Below are 20907 nucleotides of genomic sequence, written 5' to 3'. Positions count from 1 at the left end.
GGGCTGGAGCAGCCTGGGACAGTGGGAGTGTCCCTGCCATGGCAGGGGGGGCACTGGATGGGATTTAATGTCCTTCCCACCCATTCTGCCACTCTGTGCTGGTTCTGTGATCTGAGGCTCAGGCTGTCACTCCCAAAGCCTCACTGGGGGCAGTGCTTTTTTGTTTTACCTGCCATTTCAAAGTTTTTTTCTAAAACTTAGCCTTCAAAGTTACTTAATTCTTAATAATAAGTTTGGCACTTGACTAGCAGGATGATTGTGAAAATGGGGGCTGGATATTTTGGATATTCTGGCCTGCAGTAAATGTGGAATGTGTACTGAAAGGTCCACCTTAGTGTTCATTTAAATGGCTGTTAAATGCAATTAATGATATTAAATTCCATTTTAAAACTTTATGGTCCACACTGATCCTCTGTTGATGTACTGCAGATTAATATAAGGATATAATTTGGAAGGGCTTCAGGGAGGCATGAGAACAAATTTCAGTGAGTGAGAGAAGAGTTTTTTTCTCTTGTGAAAGTGAGAGAAGTCCAAAATCTTGGACACAGGAAGAGCAGCTCTGCAGAGATCCCACACTGGCACCTGACTAATTTGGCTTTTCCTTCAGTGATTTTTGCATTTTATTTTAATTTAATGTTTTGAATGGAGTTCCCCTTGGAGAGCATCAGCAGTGGAGAATCTCAGGCAAAGGGGTGTGTGGGGCAGGGTGGTGATAAGGCTGAGATGTGTTCCTAATTGGGCTGCTAATAATTCCAAAATGTATCTTGCAGGAACCTCTCTTTGCTGCTAGAGTGATCTACGACCTGTTGTTCTTCTTCATGGTCATCATCATTGTCCTGAACCTGATTTTTGGGGTGATCATTGACACTTTTGCTGATTTAAGGAGTGAAAAGCAGAAGAAAGAAGAAATTTTAAAAACAACTTGCTTTATTTGTGGTAAGTGTGGAGACACACTTAACAAGAAGGGGTTACTCTGGGTAAGCCAGGGATAGCTGCAAACTGAGAGGAAAAAAGCCTTGAATTGCTGGCTGTTCCTCCTTGCATTCCTCAGCCAGTTCATGTTCCTGGGCACCACGTGCACTGCAGCTTGGCAGCAGGAGCAGATGGGGAATGCTCAGGATACCATTTTTCCTCAAGACTTCAGTTCTTGCTTCTCCTCTGCCTCAAAGAACAGTTTCCTCTGGGAACAGCAGGGATTTTTATGAGCAGTCATTTTTTCCAAGCGTGCCTGTGGAAGCTTTTCCCACCAGGAGGTTGGGAGTGGAGGTGCTGTGGTTGACTGACATGGTCCTGCCATGTTGCATAACACACAGCCTGACAGGATAACCTTTGGAAATTTGCTGCAAAGCAAACGTTGCTTTTGCTATCAGTTTGCCCAAAAATAGGAGATGTGTTATGAAATCCAACTAACTGCTTGCTACAGGGTTGTTGCCTTTTTTAACCAATTTTTTTCTGTTATGTATAATAAATATAAGCAGTACTTGTTACACTTTACTCTTTCTCTTCCTTCTTTTCCTCCTCTTTTTCTTCTCTTTCTTGTCTGATCTTTTTTCCTTTCTCTTCTTCTTTCTCCTTTCTCTTCTTCTTTCTCCTTTCTCTTCTTCTTTCTCCTTTCTCTTCTTCTTTCTCCTTTCTCTTCTTCTTTCTCCTTTCTCTTCCTTCTTTCTCCTTTCTCTTCCTTATTTCTCCTTTCTCTTCCTTCTTTCTCCTTTCTCTTCTTCTTTCTCGTTTCTCTTCTTCTTTCTCCTTTCTCTTCTTTCTTTCTCGTCTTTCCTTCTCCTTTCTCTTCTTTTTCCTTCCTGTCCTTCCTCCTCTTCTTCCTCCTCTTCTGGGTGTTTGTCACATTTTATCCTGATATTCAGTGTCCATTCCAGAATGACAGTGACTTGCAGAAGTGCAGCAGACTTCAGCAATCACTTTTGTCCTGGAGCTGATTTTCCTGGTCCCCAGCTGGCAAACACTCAGGGCTCTCCCTGTGTCCTCTCGCAGGTTTGGAGAGAGATAAGTTTGACAACAAGACAGTGACCTTTGAAGAGCACATTAAGGAGGAGCACAACATGTGGCACTATTTGTGCTTTATTGTCTTAGTGAAAGTCAAGGATTCCACAGAATACACAGGACCAGAGAGTTACGTGGCAGAAATGATCAAGGTGAGTTTGGAGTTCTGCTTTTTTTTTTTTTCCTAGATTAGACCAATCCAGTGGAATATTTGGTACAGTACTCTGTATTGTATTTAATTTATTTTGTAGATGTACCTGTGACTTGCCAGCCTCCAGAGCACTCTGTGAGTGTGCTGGAGTAGGTGACAGTGAGTGATGACAGCCAGGTACTTCCTGTGGCTTGGATCAGGGGAAGAGAAGCTATTCTGCCTTAAATTCACATTTAGGGAGAGTATTTTCAAGCTGGTGGAAGTATCTGAAGCACAACCAACAGGTTACAACCTGTCCTGGTATAAATATCTCCAACTGACTTGCAGGATTTGTTGTCATATGATTTGAGCTTATTATTGTGAAAAACTACAATTAATGTCTACTCAATTGGAAGGGCTTTTAATGAGAGAATTAAAAGCCTCATCTGTGCCAAGCTGCAGGTTCAGAGCTCCTGGAATTACATCCGAAGCCCAGTCACTAATTTGTGTCTTCTGGCTGGGGAGCAGGAGCTGTTTGGTTTATAGAATTTCAGTGTGATTTCTGTGGAGCAGAGCCCTTTGCACATCTGTGAGGTGCCAGCTCCCTCGGGGTGGCTCTGTCCATCCCCCCGAGCCCTCCCCGAGGGCAAACGTGTTCTTTTGGGGTCACCAAAGTGTCCGTCCTACTTCTGGCTTCCTACCTCAGTAATGAGGGCTTAAAGCAATCTTGTGAGCAGTCACCTGATGGGGGATTAGCACAGTGAGATAACCAAGTGCATCACTGCTGCTTTCCAGCCTGGCTGATTATTTTGCTCCCTTCCTTTATCCCCCCGCAGCACGCATGACTTCAGGGGGAAGCACTGCACTCCTGAAGGGTTTTTTGCTTCTAAAAGACAATTTTGTGTTGTGCTTTTGCTTCTAAAAGATGATTTTGTGCTGTGTTTTTGTTGGTGTTAAGACCAGTTTAAAGAAAGTTTTTCATTTGGCAACCAATTCATTATTTCAGATGAACGGTTTGGATTAGATAAGAACCAAAAATTAGTCACTGAATATGTTTGCATGAAGCACAAAAACTGGAGAACTTTGATGAGAATTCCCATTCATTAAGTGTCAGCAAGGGCTAATTACTGTGTGTGCATGGGAGTAGGGATAAATTATGCATAGCCAGAGTGTCTCATGCAGATGCAATTTTATGTAACCATGTGCTCTAGGTAGAGGATTGGAGTGTGGCTGCAGTTGGTGGGGTTTGCATTTCATGAGCCAGTTTTAAATGAAGATCTGAGAGCAGGTCTCAGTGAGGGCTGGTGAATGTGGGGTGTGGAACAGCAGGAAATGTGGATTTGAGCTCAGTGCTCTGTCACCATCCTGCCCCAGGCTCAGGCTGCTGTGCCCTGGCTCTGGAGTCCTCTGCAGTCCATGGGTTCCTGAGGAGCCATTTGGCAAAGCTTACTCTGAAAATCAACTTCTTCCTGGTGTCCTTTGACATTAGAACTTCCTTTTCTGCCCTAAAATTGGGTGTAAAACATGATGAATCTGTTTCTCTGCCAGACCTGTTTTAAATGCTGCTGTAGGAGCCAGAAGTGGGGTTTTTTTCCCATTTAAGGTGTTTTTAGGGATAGTTTGGGTGGGGCCTGGTTCATCTGTTCCTCAAGCTCTCTGTGTTCATAGAATCCCAGATCGGTTTGGGTTGGGAAGGACCTTAAAGCCCATCCAGGTCCATGGCAGGGACACCTCCCACTGTCCCAGGCTGCTCCAGCCTGGCCTTGGGCACTGCCAGGGATGGGGACTCCCCAACCTCACCCTCTCTGGGCAGAACCCCACGAATGCAGAGAAGACAGACCAAGGGAAGCTTTAAATGAAGTGAATTCCACGAGTGATTCCATGGTGCCCTGTGGAGGTGCTGCCTTCTCGTTCATGTGGCAGCCGGCAGCCTCTCCTGGGAAGCCTCCTTGGGGGCATGGCCGCCTTTGAAAGGGATTTTCCTCCCGTATTTCAGACTGAAGGTGGCACTGTAACATCTTGGATAGTGACAGAGATGGGGCACGTCCTCCCCGGGCTGTGCGAGGGACCAGCGTTCAGCTGTGCCCGTACCCATCTTCAGGAGCATCGTGTGCTCCTGTCCCACTGTGGTGGCAGAACACACCCCAAATGTTTCACCTGTGCTCTGACTCCCAACTAAATGCCTTCAGAATGCTCTTGGATTTCTGCCCATCTGTAAATGAAAGAAAAAAAAAATTAAAAAATACAATTTAAAAATTGCTTTTGCTGTTTAGTATTTGTGGGTTGTTCCAACACTACAGAATAGTAAAGAAAAACATTAAAGAATTTAGGACACTTAAATGATATCCACTGTCAGTTTGTGAGAGAATTAAAAGCCTCATCTGTGCCAAGCTGCAGGTTCAGAGCTTCCAGTGCTGCTTGTACAGTGCTTTAAGGATATTTTAAGCACTGTGGTATCAAAAGAATCCTGGACAATTTCATTTATGAGTTAGTGAATATTCAGGTACCTTTAAGAGTGATCTTGAATTTGATGCTTTCTTGTCTAAAAATAATGTGTGCAGAAAGGCAGTTTTGAGGATTCCCACTGTATGGGGTATGGCAGAGCTGGATCTGACCCATAGCATTCATCCTGCACCCCTCACGATCCTGGCCCCACATGAAAAGAAATTGTAGCCTTGGAAATAAATTATTAACTGCAATTCCTTAGTGAATTTTATATTTCTTCACAGACAGAAGCTCATTAAGTTCAAACAAATCACGAGGAAAGAAGTCAACAGGTACACTGGGAAATAGAGTTGAGTTTAGGGCACTGAAGACTGATCAAAAAAATCAAAATGAAAAAAACCCAGCAGTGATCTGACCTGAGCAGCCTGGGCTAGTGGGAGGAGTCCCTGCCCAGTGAGATGAGCTTTAAGGTCCCTTCTAACCCAAACCAGTCTGGGATTCTGTAAAATAAAATCTGCTAACTGTTCTGACAGTGCTGCTGTGACTCTCACTTCCAGCTCTGTCGCTCTCCCTCCCACATCCCTGTTCTGGGACCAGTTTGGGGCTGTTGGTGGCTCTGGGATCTGGTTTGGTTGAGCCCCACGCAGGGCCAGGCTGCCCTGGGCTTGTAGCTGCAGGTCCAGGCTGCTGATGGAGGCTGGAATTCCTCCTGCTGTAAACAGGGATAATATTCCCTTTCATCAGCGAGGGGAGCGTGTGCCTGCTGCCACAGATGATGTAAAACTCGGGGTATCTCAGGAATCTGTGCTGGGAATGGCTGGAGATGCTCAGGGAATGGGGCTGCAGGGCTGGGGTGGGGAAGCTGAGGCTGTGCCACCCCTCTGCTGCCCTGAGCCACCCTGCCCTGCAGCTGGTGGTGCCAGGAGATGGCAAATGGATTCCAGCAGCTGCCATGGAGCAGCTGCCCTTGGCTCTGCATCCCTGAGCCACCTCCTTCATATCAGATTAATGGCACAGACAGTGAGGAAACAGCTCTTGGTGGCAGAGATGATCTTCAGCTCCTGGTGTCTGTGCAGCTCTCCTGGCTGGAGCGGGGATGTGCCTGCTCCGTCCTGCAGAGGGGCACCCAGACAGAGGGGCTGGGAGCAGGGTTAATGGGGAAGGATGCTGAGGGTGCCTCCCGTGATTCCCAGGAACAAAGGCCCCGGTTCTGGAGGCTCTGCAGTCACCAGGAAGATCAGGTGATGTCTGAATAACACCCTGTGTGTGGGAGGTGGGGGGATCCACTTATCGCCTTGGCCAGACATTGACATCCACACCCAGATGACTCATGTGAACTCCGTGCAACTCCCTGCAGATTAGTTCATTTAAATGCCTTATCTTCCAATCCTGGCTTGAGAATTCCTCCTGGAGTTCTGGCCTTTGCCTGCAGTTGCTGTGGCAGCCTGGGCAGCACAGCAGCCCTGCCAGCTCAGCTGTCACCGGGGCCTTGGCAGGGCTCTGCCACAGCCAGCTGTGTGCAGGCATTTAGAATATGTAAAATCTCTCACTGCAGCTCGCTAAGGAGAAAACCACACAGGCACCCGGGGTTTGTGTGCATTCCTAAGCTGTCTGCAGGCAGCTGCATGGGCTGTCACAGCACAGACAAATATTTGCATGCCCGACTCCTGCATCCCCTGCTCTGCACCCCGAGCGGCGTGGGCTGCCAGGGGTTGTGCATGCAGATGTGCTCATTAAAAAATAAAGGCTGCTTTGGAAGAGTTTTTTAGCACAGAGCTTCCTGACTAGCTCCTGCAGTTCCCCTTTGTTTTTAATCCAAGCAGGATCTGTGTCATTAGCAACCTTTATTGCAGAAATGAGGCAGAGGTGTCACGGTTGCCCAAGCTCCGTGTCCGGATCGAGGGCACTGAGTTCCAAATCTGGATTGTGTTGTCATTGAAAAGGAACCATTTGCAAATAGGAGTGATGACACAGGTAGCCTTAAAGGAATTTGGAATAGGAATGAAGGCTACAGATTTCCCTTTGTACCTTAGCTAACCTCTGTGTACAGACCTGGGGATTTAAGTATATTATTGGGCTTTTTCCTTGGTGTCCTGAGCTCTGTCCTGTGAAGGAAAGTGTTTCTGGTTCTGGGTTTGAGTGACTGCTGCCAAGGCACAGCCTCCTGGTAAGCAAAGACGAGATTCCATCAGTGTCAGGCTTTTAAATTGCATCCTTCAGAAGTGCAAGTGTGACTTGAAGCCAGGGAGTTGCCCAGCAGGGACAGTCACTGTGCCCTGAAAGCCAGCAGGAAGGTGGCATTCAGCAGTGGTGATGGCTTTGAGGAGTGGTGTCCCAGGCTCTCCATGAAACCCAGTTCAGCTGGAGGTGGCCAAGACTGGCTTTGCACTGCAGCACCCCCAGCAATGACAAGGGCACACCAGGATACTTCCAACCCAAAGCATTCCAAAAGGCCCTTAATGATTCCAGCACTGGTGAAAGACATATGTACATGAAATTACAGTCTGAGAAAGTGTGGAAACGTAGTTATGTTCATCTGTCATTTGTGCCTGGAAATCCTGTTCTTGAGGCAGAGTCACAGAGGAGAGATTTGTCATATCAATATTGAGCAAAGCAGCTGCAGACACAGGAGTGAGCAGCCCGTGCAAATGACTCGGTTACAGATGAGGAAATTGGGGTTTTGGGGCTACCAGTCACCGTGATACTGGTGCAGGCTGGGGAGGAGGAGGAGGAAGACCAAGGAGGTCAGGATGTGACCTGGAGCTGACAGTGCTTTGTTTGGTGGTAACTTCCCAACAAGCTGCATCTTGAGATAACTGGCCAGAGTTAGCCAATATAATTACAGGGTTAATCAAGAAATCATGGCAGAGGCTTGGAAGAGCCCAGGGTGTTTGGCAGCAGGCCCTGGGCTGCTGGAAACACTGTGTCATAAGCACGGGCTGAGCTTTGTGCTCACACAGGGGAGGAACTTGTTCCACCCTTGGTGCAGACCAGGAGCTGCACTGGGAGAAAGGAATGGCCAACCTCATCTTCCCCAGCTCTGGCACAGGGTGCCCAGAGCAGCTGTGGCTTCCCCATCCCTGGAAGTGTCCAAGGCCAGGTTGGACAGTGCTTGGAGCAACCTGGGACAGTGGGAGGTGTCCCTGCCCGTGGCAGGGGGTGGAACAAGATGAGCTTTAAGATCCCTTCCAACCCAGTGCTGGATTTTCCCGGATAAACCACCTGGTATCCATGCTGGGAATCTCGGGTTGGCATCCCAGCTGACCAGGCAAAGGTTTCCCTGGGGCTGAGCGTGTGTAAGAACAAGGCCTGGGTGGATGAAAGCAGAAGGAGAGGCTTGGGGCCAGTTCTGGGCAATGGGATGTTTGCATAACGTGCTGGGTTTGGGTGGATCCCAGACAGCTGCCAGGGTGGGTGCCCGTCCTGCTCCTGGAGCAGCGCCCCGGGAGAGGGGGAAGGCTCCTGCCTGGAAGCCGTGGGGTGAGGCACTGGGAACACAAACCGCTGGGAGCAGAAAGCCCCCGGGGCTGAGTGTGCCCAGGAGTGGCCCCGGGCTGGGGCGAGGCCGGCCCTGAGTCACGCCGTGACCCCGCGGGCTCGGCCCTTGTGCAAGAGGATGTGGTGACAGCGGCCACTGCCACCAGCTGTGCAGCTCAGCCCCGTGGGGAACTGCCTGTCCTGCCCAGCTGTGGAGGAGTAGCGTGCCCTACTTCAGTGGGATCCAAACAGCCTGGAGCTGGTGTGGAGAGGTGGCCCTGTCCTCTCGGGAGGCAGGACATGGCCTTCAGGAGCCCCGTGCCCCCCAGTCCATCAGCTGGGCTCCAGGGAGTCACCCACAGCAGAGCTGTCTCAGGTCTAGGGCCGTGCTCATCCTCCACCTTTGGGAACGGTCTCTGTGTTCCAGGTTCCCTGCTCTGCCCCAGCCCAAGTGCCACTTGGGTATTTAACAGAGAAAAGGAGCTTTTTGCACCCTAAACCTTGTGTCTCAGCCTCCTGTGGGGCAGCACGGAGTTGAGAATGTTCTGAGTGTGGAGGGGGGAGACACCATCAAGTGCTGGTTTTTATGGAGGGGGGAAGTGCAGCTCGGTGTGGAAGAAGTGATGGTGAGCCCTTTGCTGCAGAGAGAGAACCTGATGTGGGGATTTTTCCAGGAAGCTCAAGACCCAAGAGGAGTCCCATCTCACCACAAACAAACAGATGCATTTTCAGAGTGCTTCACAGAGCTCTTTTGTAGCTGTGTGGGTCTGATTTTTAACTTCCCATGACAGAAACTGAAATTTGCTGCTGCTGCCTTTCCCTGCTTGTGTTCAAGAAACAACTGGACGTGGCACAAAGTGCTCTGGGGCTGGGTGACAAGGTGGGGATGGGGCACAGCTTGGACTTGGTGATCTTGGAGGTTTTTTCCAAGCAAAACAATTCCACGCTTCTGTAAATGATGCTGCTGGGCAGCCCTTTGATGGCAGCTGTAGGGATTTATTTTGCAGAGGGTTGAATCAGCCCTTCAGCACCCTGTAACTCTGGGGTACACGGGGCACTGGAGGTGAGCGGGGCGAGCAGAGCCCCACTTTGTGCCATCAGCTGCCATCCCTTGCCCAGGAGGAGCAGAGCTGATGCTGTCGTGGCCCAGCCCGTGCTGAGGGCTCCTCTCAGCCTTTCTCAGAAGCAGCTCTTCGGCAGAAGCCGGGAGGAGCCGGCGCTTCTCAGAAGGAACGGCGTGTGCCGCCCGCAGCAGCGCTTCCTCTGCCTTTCCAGGGGGATGGCCGGACCCGGGTGAGACACTCGCTGCCGCCTGCCGTGCAGCAGGGACTTTTCCAGCTTTACCTAGAAAAGAGCTGCAAGCCGAAACACAGCGCTTGTGGTCAGCCGGCTTCCGGCAGCGGCTGCGCTGGCTCGGCTGCTGCAGCACGGGGCTGGGCCGTGCTGGGAATGGGGAGCTGAGGCACCCCGGGATCCTGGGAATGGGGAGCTGAGAGCACCCCAGGATCCCGGGAAGAGGAGCTGAGGGCACCCCAGGATCCCAGGAAGAGGAGCTGAGGGCACCCCGGGATCCTGGGAATGGGGAGCTGAGGGCACCCAGGGTCCCAGGGCAGAGGGTGCAGAGGACACCATGGGTCTGTGGGTGCCAGCAGCTGCACAGGAGCTCGGGCAGCCTCACTCCCCTCTCCCAGCTCACTCAGTGCCTCTGAAACACCTCCAGAGCCCCAAGATGAGCCCGTGTCTTTAAAGGCACCCCAGGGCTGAGCTGAAGTTCAGCAGAAACTGGATCATGGAGATATAAATCTTTTATTGACCCCGGAGTGGCAGTGCTGGGAGCCAGGCTGGCCCAGCAGGATCACCATCCCCTGACCTTTCAGCATTCCTGCTCTGTTCAGTTGGTGCTGGCTCTGCTTAAATATTTATTTATTTGAAAGAGAACACCCCCACACTCCCAGCAGGGACGGGGACAGGCTGTGTGTCAGCAGCCTGGTCACATCCAGCTGCTCTCTGCGGGGCTGGGGGAGGCTGAAGAGCAGGCTCAAGGTTTCCAGTGAAATCCAGCATGAAGTGTGTGTGCAGAAGGAGAGCTGTGCCCTGCCGTGCTGGCAGCTTCCCTCTGTCCTCTGGAGAGCCCCAGCCTGGGCCAGGCAGCATTGCCTGGTGCCTGCATACCTGCATCCTGGGGATTTACCTGCACCTCTCTCCCTGTTTGGGGGACACCTCCTTGTTTCTTGCCGGTGGCAGTTGGACACGTCCAGATAAATGCCGGGTTTGGGTGGTGCTAGCCAGCTCTGGGAGTGGGGAGGATGCCAGTGCCAGTCAGGGCTGGCAGGGGATGCCCACGTCCTTCCCTGAGGCTGTCCCTGCACAGGGAATTCCCAGGTGCCCGTTAACCCTTTCCAGGTGGGTCAGCACTTTGCAGGGCACTGCCAGGTCCAGCTGGCCTGTGAGCCCTGGCCCCCAGCTCAGACACCCCGAGGGCTGTGTCTGCTTGTCCTCAGCCTGTGGAGCTCACGTGAAGCATGGTTTGCTTTTCATCTTTCAGCCTTGACCTGAGAACTAGAGGTGCTTTTGTTCAAATCAAAGCCAAGATTTACTGACTTTGAGGGCTGGGGCTTTCAGAAACCCGGCGAGTTTGGAAGCTCTGAGGAGGCTGCAGAAGCTGTGGGTGCTGTTTGATTTCACCTTCCGGGCCTGGAACGATCGAGTCACAGCCCCTGCAGCAGCTGCAGCTTAAATTGCAGAGTAATGTTGGAAAGTGCTTGGGGTATTTGTTATGAAACACTGCAGGTAGGGAAAGTTGGTGCTTTCCTCATCCCTTTCATCCTTCTCAAGGATGGGGCCTGGGAACACTCTGGGGATGGCCTTAGAAATGGTTTTGGGAACAAGGAAAATATTTGTAGAGCAAGAAAGGAGCAGGCAGGAGCTTCAGGGCTCCTGTGTCTGCCTAGAAACCTCAGGACATGGGCCTGAGGGTCCAGGCAATGCTGCAAATATAAATTGCATTTTAGTCTTATTTTCCTGGTCCTCTGCCCTTGTTTCTTCCCTGGAGGAACAGGGGGAAGTGCAGTTGGTGTAGTTGGTTTTCCCTGAGTGGGAGATGCTGGACCTGAGCACAAATGTTGAGCTGCCCCCTCCTCCCTAATGAGGCTTTTACTACAGCTGGAAGAGCACAGTGCAGTGCTGCCTGCTCCTACTATTAAACCTTAATTGTGGGACTGGCGTTTTCCTAAAGTCCAAAATATTTTGGCACTTGTCTTGGTAAAGGCGTATTTTTTTTTGTACATAGATGATTTTTTTTTCCCTTTTATTAGCAGAAACCATCTGCCCTGTAAACAGAGATCAGGAGCAAACAGCCTTGCTGGCAGTTCTGCATCACGTGGGAATGCTGTGGTGCCTGCATGGGAAAGGGCCTGCTTTCTGCCTTCTCATCCTGGCAGAAGGAAACTCCAGGCACATCAGAAGCAGCTAATTTAAGCTGATGAGTCTTGGCATCGCATCTGAATTGCAGAGAGGATGTGACTGGAGCTCTCTGTAGAGGTGCACAGCCCTGATTAAGCAGGATGGATGCTCCTGGGAATGAGGGGGAGCATGGAGGGAAGGGGTTGGAGCTGGAGATTCAGGCAGGGAATGACAAAAAGACAGGAGTTTGCAGTGCTGCAAAAACAAGCTGGGAGCCCACAGAAGAGCCTGGCCAGCCAGTGGGGTGAGCTGTGGTCACTGTTAATCAGCAGTGTTGATTGATTTTTGATTACCAGCATCCCTTGGTGTTAATGCAGTCACCCTTCACGGTGCCTGGTGTGTTCAGAGCTCCCCAGCTGTGTCACCTGTGAGAGCACACACACCTTATCTCAGCCAGCTTCCACTGCAGAGCATATCTCCAGCGTGGGAGGAGAACCAGACTGGATGGGAAACCAGTTTGATGTTGAACTGTAAGGTGTCAGGACGTGGGGTGCACCCCTCCTCCTCTTTTGTGGCTTTCTGTTCCGCTCCTGCCTTTATTTTTAACATCTCTGGCGAGTACACGAGTGCCTGTGTGCCTCTGTACAGGCTCCTCAGACTGAGTGTGTGTCCAGTGACATTCCTGACTGCAGCTTAAACATGGAATATGAGAGACTTTGTATGGCTGAGGGAAAACTCTACAGGCAGTGCATTGTAATGTATGTGTCCCTCATTTTTGTCTCTGAACCAGACAGTCAAAATAGGATTTTCTTTTTCATAAAAAAGGAAGTATTTCAGCGATGGAAGAATTTCCAGAACTTGGTTTCTTTTATCAGAGAGCACAGCCAAGCTTTGCTTGACCAAAAAAAGCAGAAAATCTTCCTCAAACACAAATTAGAAGATTGTGAGATGGCAGCAGATTTCTAGCACTGGGAAATGCTTATGAAGACATGAAATCTGGGCTGATTTAATGTCCAGTGTTTCGCATTTATGCTGAGGTGTATGTGAGGGAGCACGGGCTGGGGACAGTGAGTACCTGGGGAGGAAACCCAAAATGATCAGCCCCAATTCCCAGCGGTGCCTCAGTGCCTCGGGCTGGCACTTTGCAAACTTTCCAGTGAGATGCAAATGCAGATAACTGCAGATGAGGACAGAGCTGCTGCATCCGAGGAATGTCCCTGGCTGTAGAGCTCTGTCTGTGCTGTGCTCTGGGGGCAGGTTTTCAGGTGCTAATTGTGCCCTGCTGTGTGATCCTCAGGAGAGAAACCTGGACTGGTTCCCCCGGATGAGAGCCATGTCACTGGTCAGCAGCGACTCAGAGGGAGAGCAGAACGAGCTGAGGAACCTGCAGGAGAAGTTGGAGTCCACCATGAAGCTCGTGACCAACCTGTCTGGGCAGCTCTCAGAGCTCAAGGATCAGGTAAGGAGCGGGCACACACTGCCATGGGCAGCACGGGCTCCTGCCAGCCCAGCTGGGATTGTGCAGCTCCACGGCTTCTCCAGACCCCAGGAGAGCCTCCCCAGGGGAACTCATGGTTAGGAGAGCAGTGAACAAACCAGAGTCCCTCCAGAGCCCCACGCTCCCCTGGTGCTGGCCCACCTGCGAGTTCCAGAGTGCCCACATCAGAAAGGGAGAACTTGTGTTAAAAAAGTCACCAGAGTTAACTTGAATCAGTCCTGGCTGGTGCAGGGAGCCTGTATGGTGGTGTTGTTGTTGTTTGGGGTTTAACCTGAAAAGCTGAGTGCGATCCTGTCAGCCAAGAGGGTGTGACACTGACACAAGGGCTGTGTCACCGTGTGCACCTCAAAACCCACCGAGAAACTGGAGAGGCACTCGAGTGGTTACTGGTGGTGCTGGTCCCTCCGTGCTGCGGCTGTGCTGCTGTGCAGATGTGATTTGGCTGCTGCCACCCTCAGCCTGAGCTCACACATCCCCAGGAGGGTTTGCACTGCGCTCCACAGACCTCACAGGGTTTTTCTGGTGCAGCAGCTTCTCTGCAGCAAGAGCTGGGTGGCTTCTGCCTTGGCTGGGCTCGAGGGCGTCGTGGGGCTGGTGCCCAGCCCCAGCCATGGCTTTGTGAAAAACAGAGGCAGCAGAGCTTTAGCTCGTGCTGTCCCTGGGGATTCCAGCCTGACTGGAGGGAACAGGGAAAGCACGGAAAGCACTGCTGCCTGTGCTGGCAGGAGCTGTTTGTGGTGGCTGCTTATCTCTGTGCATTAATAACCTGAGCCAGATGGTTCAATTAGTGAATTGATGTAGGTATTGGCACTGGCTAAGATTAATTGCTGACTTGCACCCGGGTGGTGGATGGAGCTGCCCGGGGCAGGAGTGGCCCAGCAGCTCTGGGTCAGTTCCCCTCCCAGCAGCAGTGCCACCCCTGCTGCCCACCTCGGCTGGGCTGCCTGGGTGTCTCCAGGTCTCCATGAAGCACTCCTCTGTCAGGAGGCCCTGGCAGCCAGCACTGCTGGGATCAGCTCCTGCCTTGCACTGGGGCTGCAGCTGGGCTCTGTCCCGAGCACCCTGTGGAGGCAAGGAAGGGATTAATGTGGGGGACTGGGGCTGACAGCCTCGCTGCCCCAGGCTGCAATCAGTTCTCAGGCACGGTGCCACAGAGCCCCTTGCTCCAGCCGGTCTGAGCATGGAGGGCAGAGGCAGTTGCTCTTTTGTCTGGGCTTTAATTCTTGCCTGGCAGTGGTTTGGCTGTTTTGCCTGGAAACAATGACCCTGCCCCGTGTGTCCTGTGTCTCCCTGCTGAAGGCTCTGTGTCCAAGTGCTCTGCAGCCACAGGAGCCTCCCCACTGGCCACAGCCTCACGACACATTTCTTTCTGAAGCTTGCAGCCCTCTTGGCTGACCAAGCACTAAAACCTCTCCTTGCTCTTTGTAAAAATAAGAATGAAGGATTTAGCTTTTAGAGAGCTATTTGACTGTAAAAGCAAGAGAGGAAACCAGCTTCATTAGTGTGGTGATAGCTTTTAGGAATTCCCCTAAGTACCATTATTGAGAGCCCTGCTGAAGATGCAGGATGCTCCAATTATGTGACAAAGCCAGTATATCCCTCCTCCTGATCAGGAACTGTCTCCAGGAAAGAAACTAAGTCAGGGAATTTTTATTTGTATTTATTTTCTTGTAATTAAATAAAGGGAAAACCTCTCATTCATTTGCTCTTCAAGCTCGTTAGGTTTCTGGAGACTCTAATTATTAGGAGCCGAGTTCCAGCCCGCCTGCTTCCCCAAAGTGCACCAAGAGCCATTAAAATCCTGATCACTTTAATTCTGTGTGAAAAGATTACACCGTAATTGTCTGCAGCAGCAGGGGATTAGATGTAATCACCCAGAAATCCTTCCCAGAGTGCAAGCATGCTCCTGGGGCCGGGCCCAGGCTGGGGACAGCCCCCTGGGCTCCAGGTGTGACTCAGGGTGACAGGGTGCAGGCAGTGCCCTGTCCAGTGGGGATCCTGCTCCTGGCCCAGCTGGTGCCCTGCTCCTGGAGGTGACTCCAGCTCACCATAACCTTTGGAGCCAGGCAGGCTCTGTCAGGCCCAGGCGTTATCGGGGAGCCCAGCCTGGCTCAGCTGAACCCCTCGTTTGGGTCCTGTCAGCACTAATTCCAGGGCCTGGCAGCTCCCTGGGATTTGCTGTGCATGGCTTTTATGGCCTGTTAGCCCAGGTGTGCTGGTACTGGAGAGCTTTTGCAGGAGATTCACTCTCCAGTAAAGGTGATGGCAATAAGTTGCTCCCTCCTGCAGCCCTGTGCCCTCCACACAAGCATTAAAGCATCGTGCAGGGTTAATAATGTTCTGCATTGACACTAAAATTGCATTTCTCCCTCTTATTTATGGTTGGTTGCTTTATTCTTCCCTTTTTTTAAAGCCACATCTTCTACAAACACCTGCACTAGGGTGCACCATCCCTTTTCTACCCAGCCTGAAAAATATCTGCTACAGTCCCTTTTCATTATTCCTCTTTCTTTCCATTTTTATTCCACGCGTCCTCTGAATCGGTTTATTGGCAGTGTGAAATTGTGACTCTCAGTTTGCTCAGTGAAGATAATTAATGTAAAGGGGCATTTTTAAGCCAAGTTCTTGTGGCCTCTCTGCATTTCCACTTGTGGGTTATCACAGCAGCAGTTTAACATTCAGGTTCAGCAGGGAGTGGGGGGTGTGTGTTCAGAGAGCTCTGGGAAGATCCCTCTCCTCCTGCTCCCATTCCCTGTGGAGCATTAGAAGCTTTTTGTGGAGAGAATTCCAGCAGCTGTGCAGAGGAGCAGGAGGTGTGCCCTGGCCTCGGGAGGCCGTGGTCAGCCCTGGGGAAAGGGAAAACAGCAGCTCTGCCTCCCCTTGGGCCAGGCAGGGAGCAAGGTGCTGAGGTCAAGGCTAATTATGGTTTCAAGAGGAATGATGGTGTTTCAGCCCTTTTCCTGGCGGTTTAAGGAGTGCCACTGGGCACACGCTGAGGTGTGGGGTGTGCAGCAGAGGAGCCTTGCAGAGGCTGTCCAGCACTGCCCGTCTGGAGCAATCCCATTCCCCACAGAGAGCTCCAGGTCAGCCACTGGCTGGCCACCAGCACACCCTGCCCCAGCTGGGAAACCATCAGCTAGAAACTGGGGTTTTAAACAGATGCACTCAAGTGGGTTACTGGTGACCGTGGTGCTGGGGCTGGGTTGACTGCTGGGTTTGATCTTGGAGGTCTTTTCCAACTTTACCAATTCCATGATCCCAAATGTGTTAGTAACCAAATGAACCAAACATGCACACGCCACCTCCCTTCTGCTGGGGTTGCTGCCACAAGCAGTGACACTGGCTGGCATTTGTCATTAAACAGCAAAACAGGAGAAGTTAAATGGTGGCTGTATCTGGAAGGAGCAGGATGGGAGTGTGGATTGTGTGCTGTGGTGTGCTGACCCTGAGGGTCTTGGGGGGCCCAGGTGCCGTCGGTGGGGCAGGGATGAGGCTGTCCTGGCATTCCCTGTGAGCCATCCCACGGTGTGGCTCCTCTGCAGCCACAGCACCGCGGGAGCTGTGGGATCCTGCTGTGGGATCCTGCTGTTCGCTCCCGACACCCTGTCCAACCAGAGTCATCCCTTACATGGCTTATGTAACTTGTCAGAAACCTCCCAAAGTTTTAAAAAAGCAGAGTGGAGCCATTGGATTGTGGCCATTTCTCAGTATCAGTGATCACAGTGATCCATTTCCCGTTCACGGTTCACCGATCGGGAGAACGTTCTTTAACGAGTGGGAAGCAGGTGGGGAATGCCAAAGTTTGGGGTGTGTGGCAGTGAGGTGGTTAAGTCCTGCCTTGGCAGATGGGGAGGGCTGTTGGCTCACTCGGGATGAGAGCGGGGAGTGCTCAGTGTTTTCCAGCAAAGGCAAGGGTATTCCCAGCCTGACTGCAGGGCTCGCCCCTTTTTCCGCCCCCTCTGCTGGACGGGTTACAGAGAATTCCTGACAGGGGAGGTTTCTGCAGGCTGCTCCCCGCTCCCGTTCCCGCTGCCTGCCGGGCTCTGCCGAGCTGTCCCTGGCACGGCAGTGTCTGGGCACACAGATGGGCTCGTGGCCGTGCTGGGGCTGGAGTCAGCCCCTGGCCCGGGAGCAGGCGCTGGCTGCAGCCGGTGCTCCGCAGCGAGCGCCAAGCACAACAGGCCCCTGGGCGAGCTGACGCACAGGAAGCAACGAGGCCTAATGAGCAAACTTGTTAATTTTCCAGATGACAGAGCAGAGGAAGCAGAAGCAGCGCATCGGTCTCCTTGGACACCCCCCGCCCATGAATGTGAACCTGCAGCAGCAACCGGCCTGAGCCGGGAGGGCCACGGCCCCTCCGGGACAGCCCCAACATCCCCGGCCCCGAGGCTGCTCCCTGAACCTTCTGTGCATCCTGTAAATACCCTGGTTTTATACTTAGATGTATATGACTGCTACTCTTATCAAGCTGGGGGCGCGTGGATTGTGATTAGAACTGTTGGCACGGGACAGAGGTTAAACTTTGTGCCAAAACTATCAAAATTGCCTTTTCCTTGGAAGGACTTAAGAGAGCACCTGAATTGCACTTGAAAAGATTATTTGACTATGTGACATGTATTTTGTATTTAAAAAAAAAAAAAGAATAGAATAGCTAGTATTTATGTTTTTATACAATTGTGCAATATGAATTATGCAATCACAATATATTTGGAACTCCTGAATGTCCTAAGGGAGTGCACATCTTTGGATCTGGTGTGTTAGTACAATGTAATAAATGGTATAAAATTACAGGTGTAAATGAGGCTGCTGCAAAATTGTGTAACTGGTGATTTTTTCATACCCTTGGACATTTTTGTACCATGTGTGTAAATATCTTGCAATGCCATATTTGTTGCCTCTTCCTCCCAGGGATGATGCTGGGACTCCGTGAGCTGTTCAATTGGTATCAATTAAAGCAGAACATTATTTTGAAGCTTCCAAGTGAGGAAAGCAGGAGGTATTTTTCAAGAGATTTCTTTAGAGTACTGAGGCTAGAAGAGCTCAGACACCGGGTTTTTTAAATGCTAAGATTTCTTAAAGGGAACTTTTTATGCAAAATGAAGTTTGGAATGAGGATGCCCTGCTGGCGAGTCGGTGCAGTCTCCCAGGACCGAGCCGAGGCTGTCCAGGCTTTGCATTCTCAGTGTGTAGGATCCTCTCCTTCTATTTTTTCATTAGAGACCTACGTGCCTGCTAAAGCTTTAGCAAACAGGCACTGCACCGACTGAAATGTGTCCTGTAGCTGAGCACTGATGTGTGTAATGCTTGTGTGAGAGCCACTGGTTTGAGGCTGCTCTGTCCCACCCCTTCCTCTCCCTGCCCCCTTTCATTTGGTCACTTTCTTTGGTTTCTGATTCTCCAGAGTGTGAAAGGAAACTTGTCAGGTTGTTGTTTGGTTGGGTTTTTTTTCCTCCAATCCGCTGCATAGTTTTATACATGGACCTCATTTTACAGGAGCTGACTTCTCTGCAATACTGTCTACAAAAGAAAAAAAAAGAAAAAAAGCTACAGAAAGAGCTATGAAAATTTGTAAATGCATAAATATAGGTATTTAAATAAATGATGCAAAATACTCTATGGTCAGAGGCTGCTGGTGGTTTGTGTCCCCTCCAAGGTGGTGTTTGGCAGTTCTGTCACACACGCATGTCCTGGGATGTGGCATCACAGGGGCCTGGCAGGTAAGGATGGGGCTTTTCCCAGTGCCCAGAGGGGCAGAGGTTGATTTTTTTAAAACCAGAGCATGTCCCTCCTCCAGCAGTGAGAGGCACTGGCACCCAGGGAACTTCACCTGTGGTCACTCTGGGTTGGGATACTTCACACTCTCCCCACTGATAGTTTGGGTTTGTGGCTGTCATTGGAGCGTATGAGAGCTAAAAACCCCTCCAGCTCCAAGTATCGTGTGCACAGGAGCGTTGCTGATTATGTGTATTTGATTAAGATGTAGCAGGAACTACCTGGTACAATTAATCATCTTTAATCTGGTAAGTGCACACAACTGTCTGAGGTGGGTGCGTGCCCCCAGCTCAGGTCATCAGCAGAGCTCAGCGGGAGGGCACCCGAGGGTGGGGGAGGAAGGAGGGCAGCCTGACCAGCAGTCTCCCAGCCAGATTTATCGGTGAGATTGTGACTCCTTAATCACATGCATTTCCATATATATCTCCTGGCAAATCTGTCTTGCCCTCTGCAGCAAGGTGTGTGCAGAGGGAGCGCGGCGCTGCGGCTGCCGCCGGCGTGGCGCGGTGGAGGAGCAGGATTTCGTTTTCCCTGAGCAGCAGAGACACGTACCTGACTCACTCCTTCCCCTCCTGCCATCCAGGGATAAGCAGACACACAAATTTGTCAGGCTTCCCGGAGCCTCTGCCAGTCAGGTGAGAGGGAGGCGGCCGAGCACAGCCTGAGAGGGCAGCCTGAGGATGTGCGCTGTTGCTTCATCTTTACCTTAAAAAGGCAGAAGCGCCGAGTGCCTCGCACGGGCACGGCCCTGCTCTGCTCTGTGATCCGTGTGAAAGCAGCGGGGTGGAACCCGGGCCTCTCACCGCGCCTCTGCCTTCCCAGGAGCTCTGGGGAGATGCAAAAAGGGAGCTTCTCTCTCCCTGGGCTGCAAGCTGCAGCAAGAGAAGCAGAGCACAGCCACCACCCCGGCCGTGGGGATGCAGACAGGTGGGTGGTTCCAGGGGTGGCACAGGTGGCTCAGGAGGTCACACTGTGTCCCCAGCCTGAGCAGAGGCTGCGTCAGCTGGGCAGCAGAGGAAAGTGACTCTGTTCCTCCCCTCAGCCCACGAACAGGTCATTCCTCTCTGCAGATTCATTTCTGCAGTGACATTTCATGCATGACCATCACATTTTTCCTTTTTTCTTCTTTCACTCTTGGGTTTTCTAAGCCTTTTAAAATTTTTCTTTCTGGCTGAGCTCCTCTGCCCACGATGGCTGTGCCAGCAGAGACAGGGAATGGTGAAAACCCTGCTGGGGCTGGTGGTGGTTCTGTCCCTGCAGCTTCCGAGGTCAAACCTGTGTTAGGACTTTCCCATTCTGGACTGAGATCTGGTGCCCCATGGCAACTTCCTGATCTCAGAGAAAAGCTGTGTGAGGGATCTGTTTAATTTCCCCATTTGGGGTACTCTTTTCCACAAAAGCTGAGTATCTCTGACATCACAAAAAGCTTTATTCACAATTACTGGACTCTCAAGTGCAAAAAATCCTCCAGAACCTGAGAAAGGCATCTGTAATGTAAGTTTAGGTCCTGCACAGGAGGGAGCTTTTTGGCTCTAAAAACACATCGCTGACATGCAGTAAAATTAATGATTGGGTGACAGACAGATGGCTGTTGGTTTAAGGATTAGATTGAAACCAGGGAGGTTCCACCTGCCCTGCACACACCTGGATTTTCCTTTGGCATCAGGTTTCATTAAGCAGGACTGCTGGATGTGAAAAGTTTGGGACCACGATTACTTTGTCTCTTAAATAAGAACTTCCATTTGGAGGTGGAAATCAAAAGTGACCTTCTGAAGAGGAAGGAACGAACCGAATCTACCAATTTTGCTAATAATGGAAAGTCTTAGAGGGGAAGGATCTCCGTGCATTCCTCAATTTGCATGACTGGCTGAGTGTGTGGAGGAGCCTTTTCTCCACTAATGAAGCAGGTGACATGCTAATCAAGGCAATGCAAATAACTGCTCTGAAAGCGCAGCCACGGCCCCAGCACCGCCACAATGGCAAATTCAAGCCTCATCCTCAATTTTGCAGCAAATTGGCAGAGGGCAGGACAAAGGAGCCGGGATTGCAGCCTCGGTGCTCGCGGCGGGGCCTCGCGCTGGGGCGCGCGTGATGGAGACCTCGTTACATAATGGGGGCTTGATTGATATCAGGGAAGTCATAATACAGCTCCATAGCAATCCCCCTGGTCTCCCCGGATGGGAAA

At 51.2% G+C, this 20907-nt stretch overlaps 1 protein-coding gene across 1 annotated transcript in view; it reads left to right on the top strand.

Annotated features, from left to right (window-relative positions):
• Positions 1-18561, top strand: part of ITPR1 (inositol 1,4,5-trisphosphate receptor type 1) — a 156223-nt gene extending 137662 nt beyond the window's left edge. Inside the window, exons 55-58 of the mRNA XM_041461959.1 lie at positions 771-936; positions 1990-2150; positions 12750-12911; positions 17197-18561. Of these exons, the coding sequence (XP_041317893.1) occupies positions 771-936; positions 1990-2150; positions 12750-12911; positions 17197-17286 (579 nt within the window). The 3' untranslated portion in view covers positions 17287-18561. The remainder of the gene's footprint in view (positions 1-770; positions 937-1989; positions 2151-12749; positions 12912-17196) is intronic.
• Positions 18562-20907: the final 2346 nt, after the last annotated feature.

This window comes from Pyrgilauda ruficollis, unplaced genomic scaffold (assembly GCF_017590135.1).
Source record: "Pyrgilauda ruficollis isolate IOZ18807 unplaced genomic scaffold, ASM1759013v1 scaffold10, whole genome shotgun sequence".
Taxonomy (NCBI): domain Eukaryota; kingdom Metazoa; phylum Chordata; class Aves; order Passeriformes; family Passeridae; genus Pyrgilauda; species Pyrgilauda ruficollis.
Note: the sequence above shows the minus strand (reverse complement) of the source record. Positions and strands in the feature narration are given on the sequence as shown.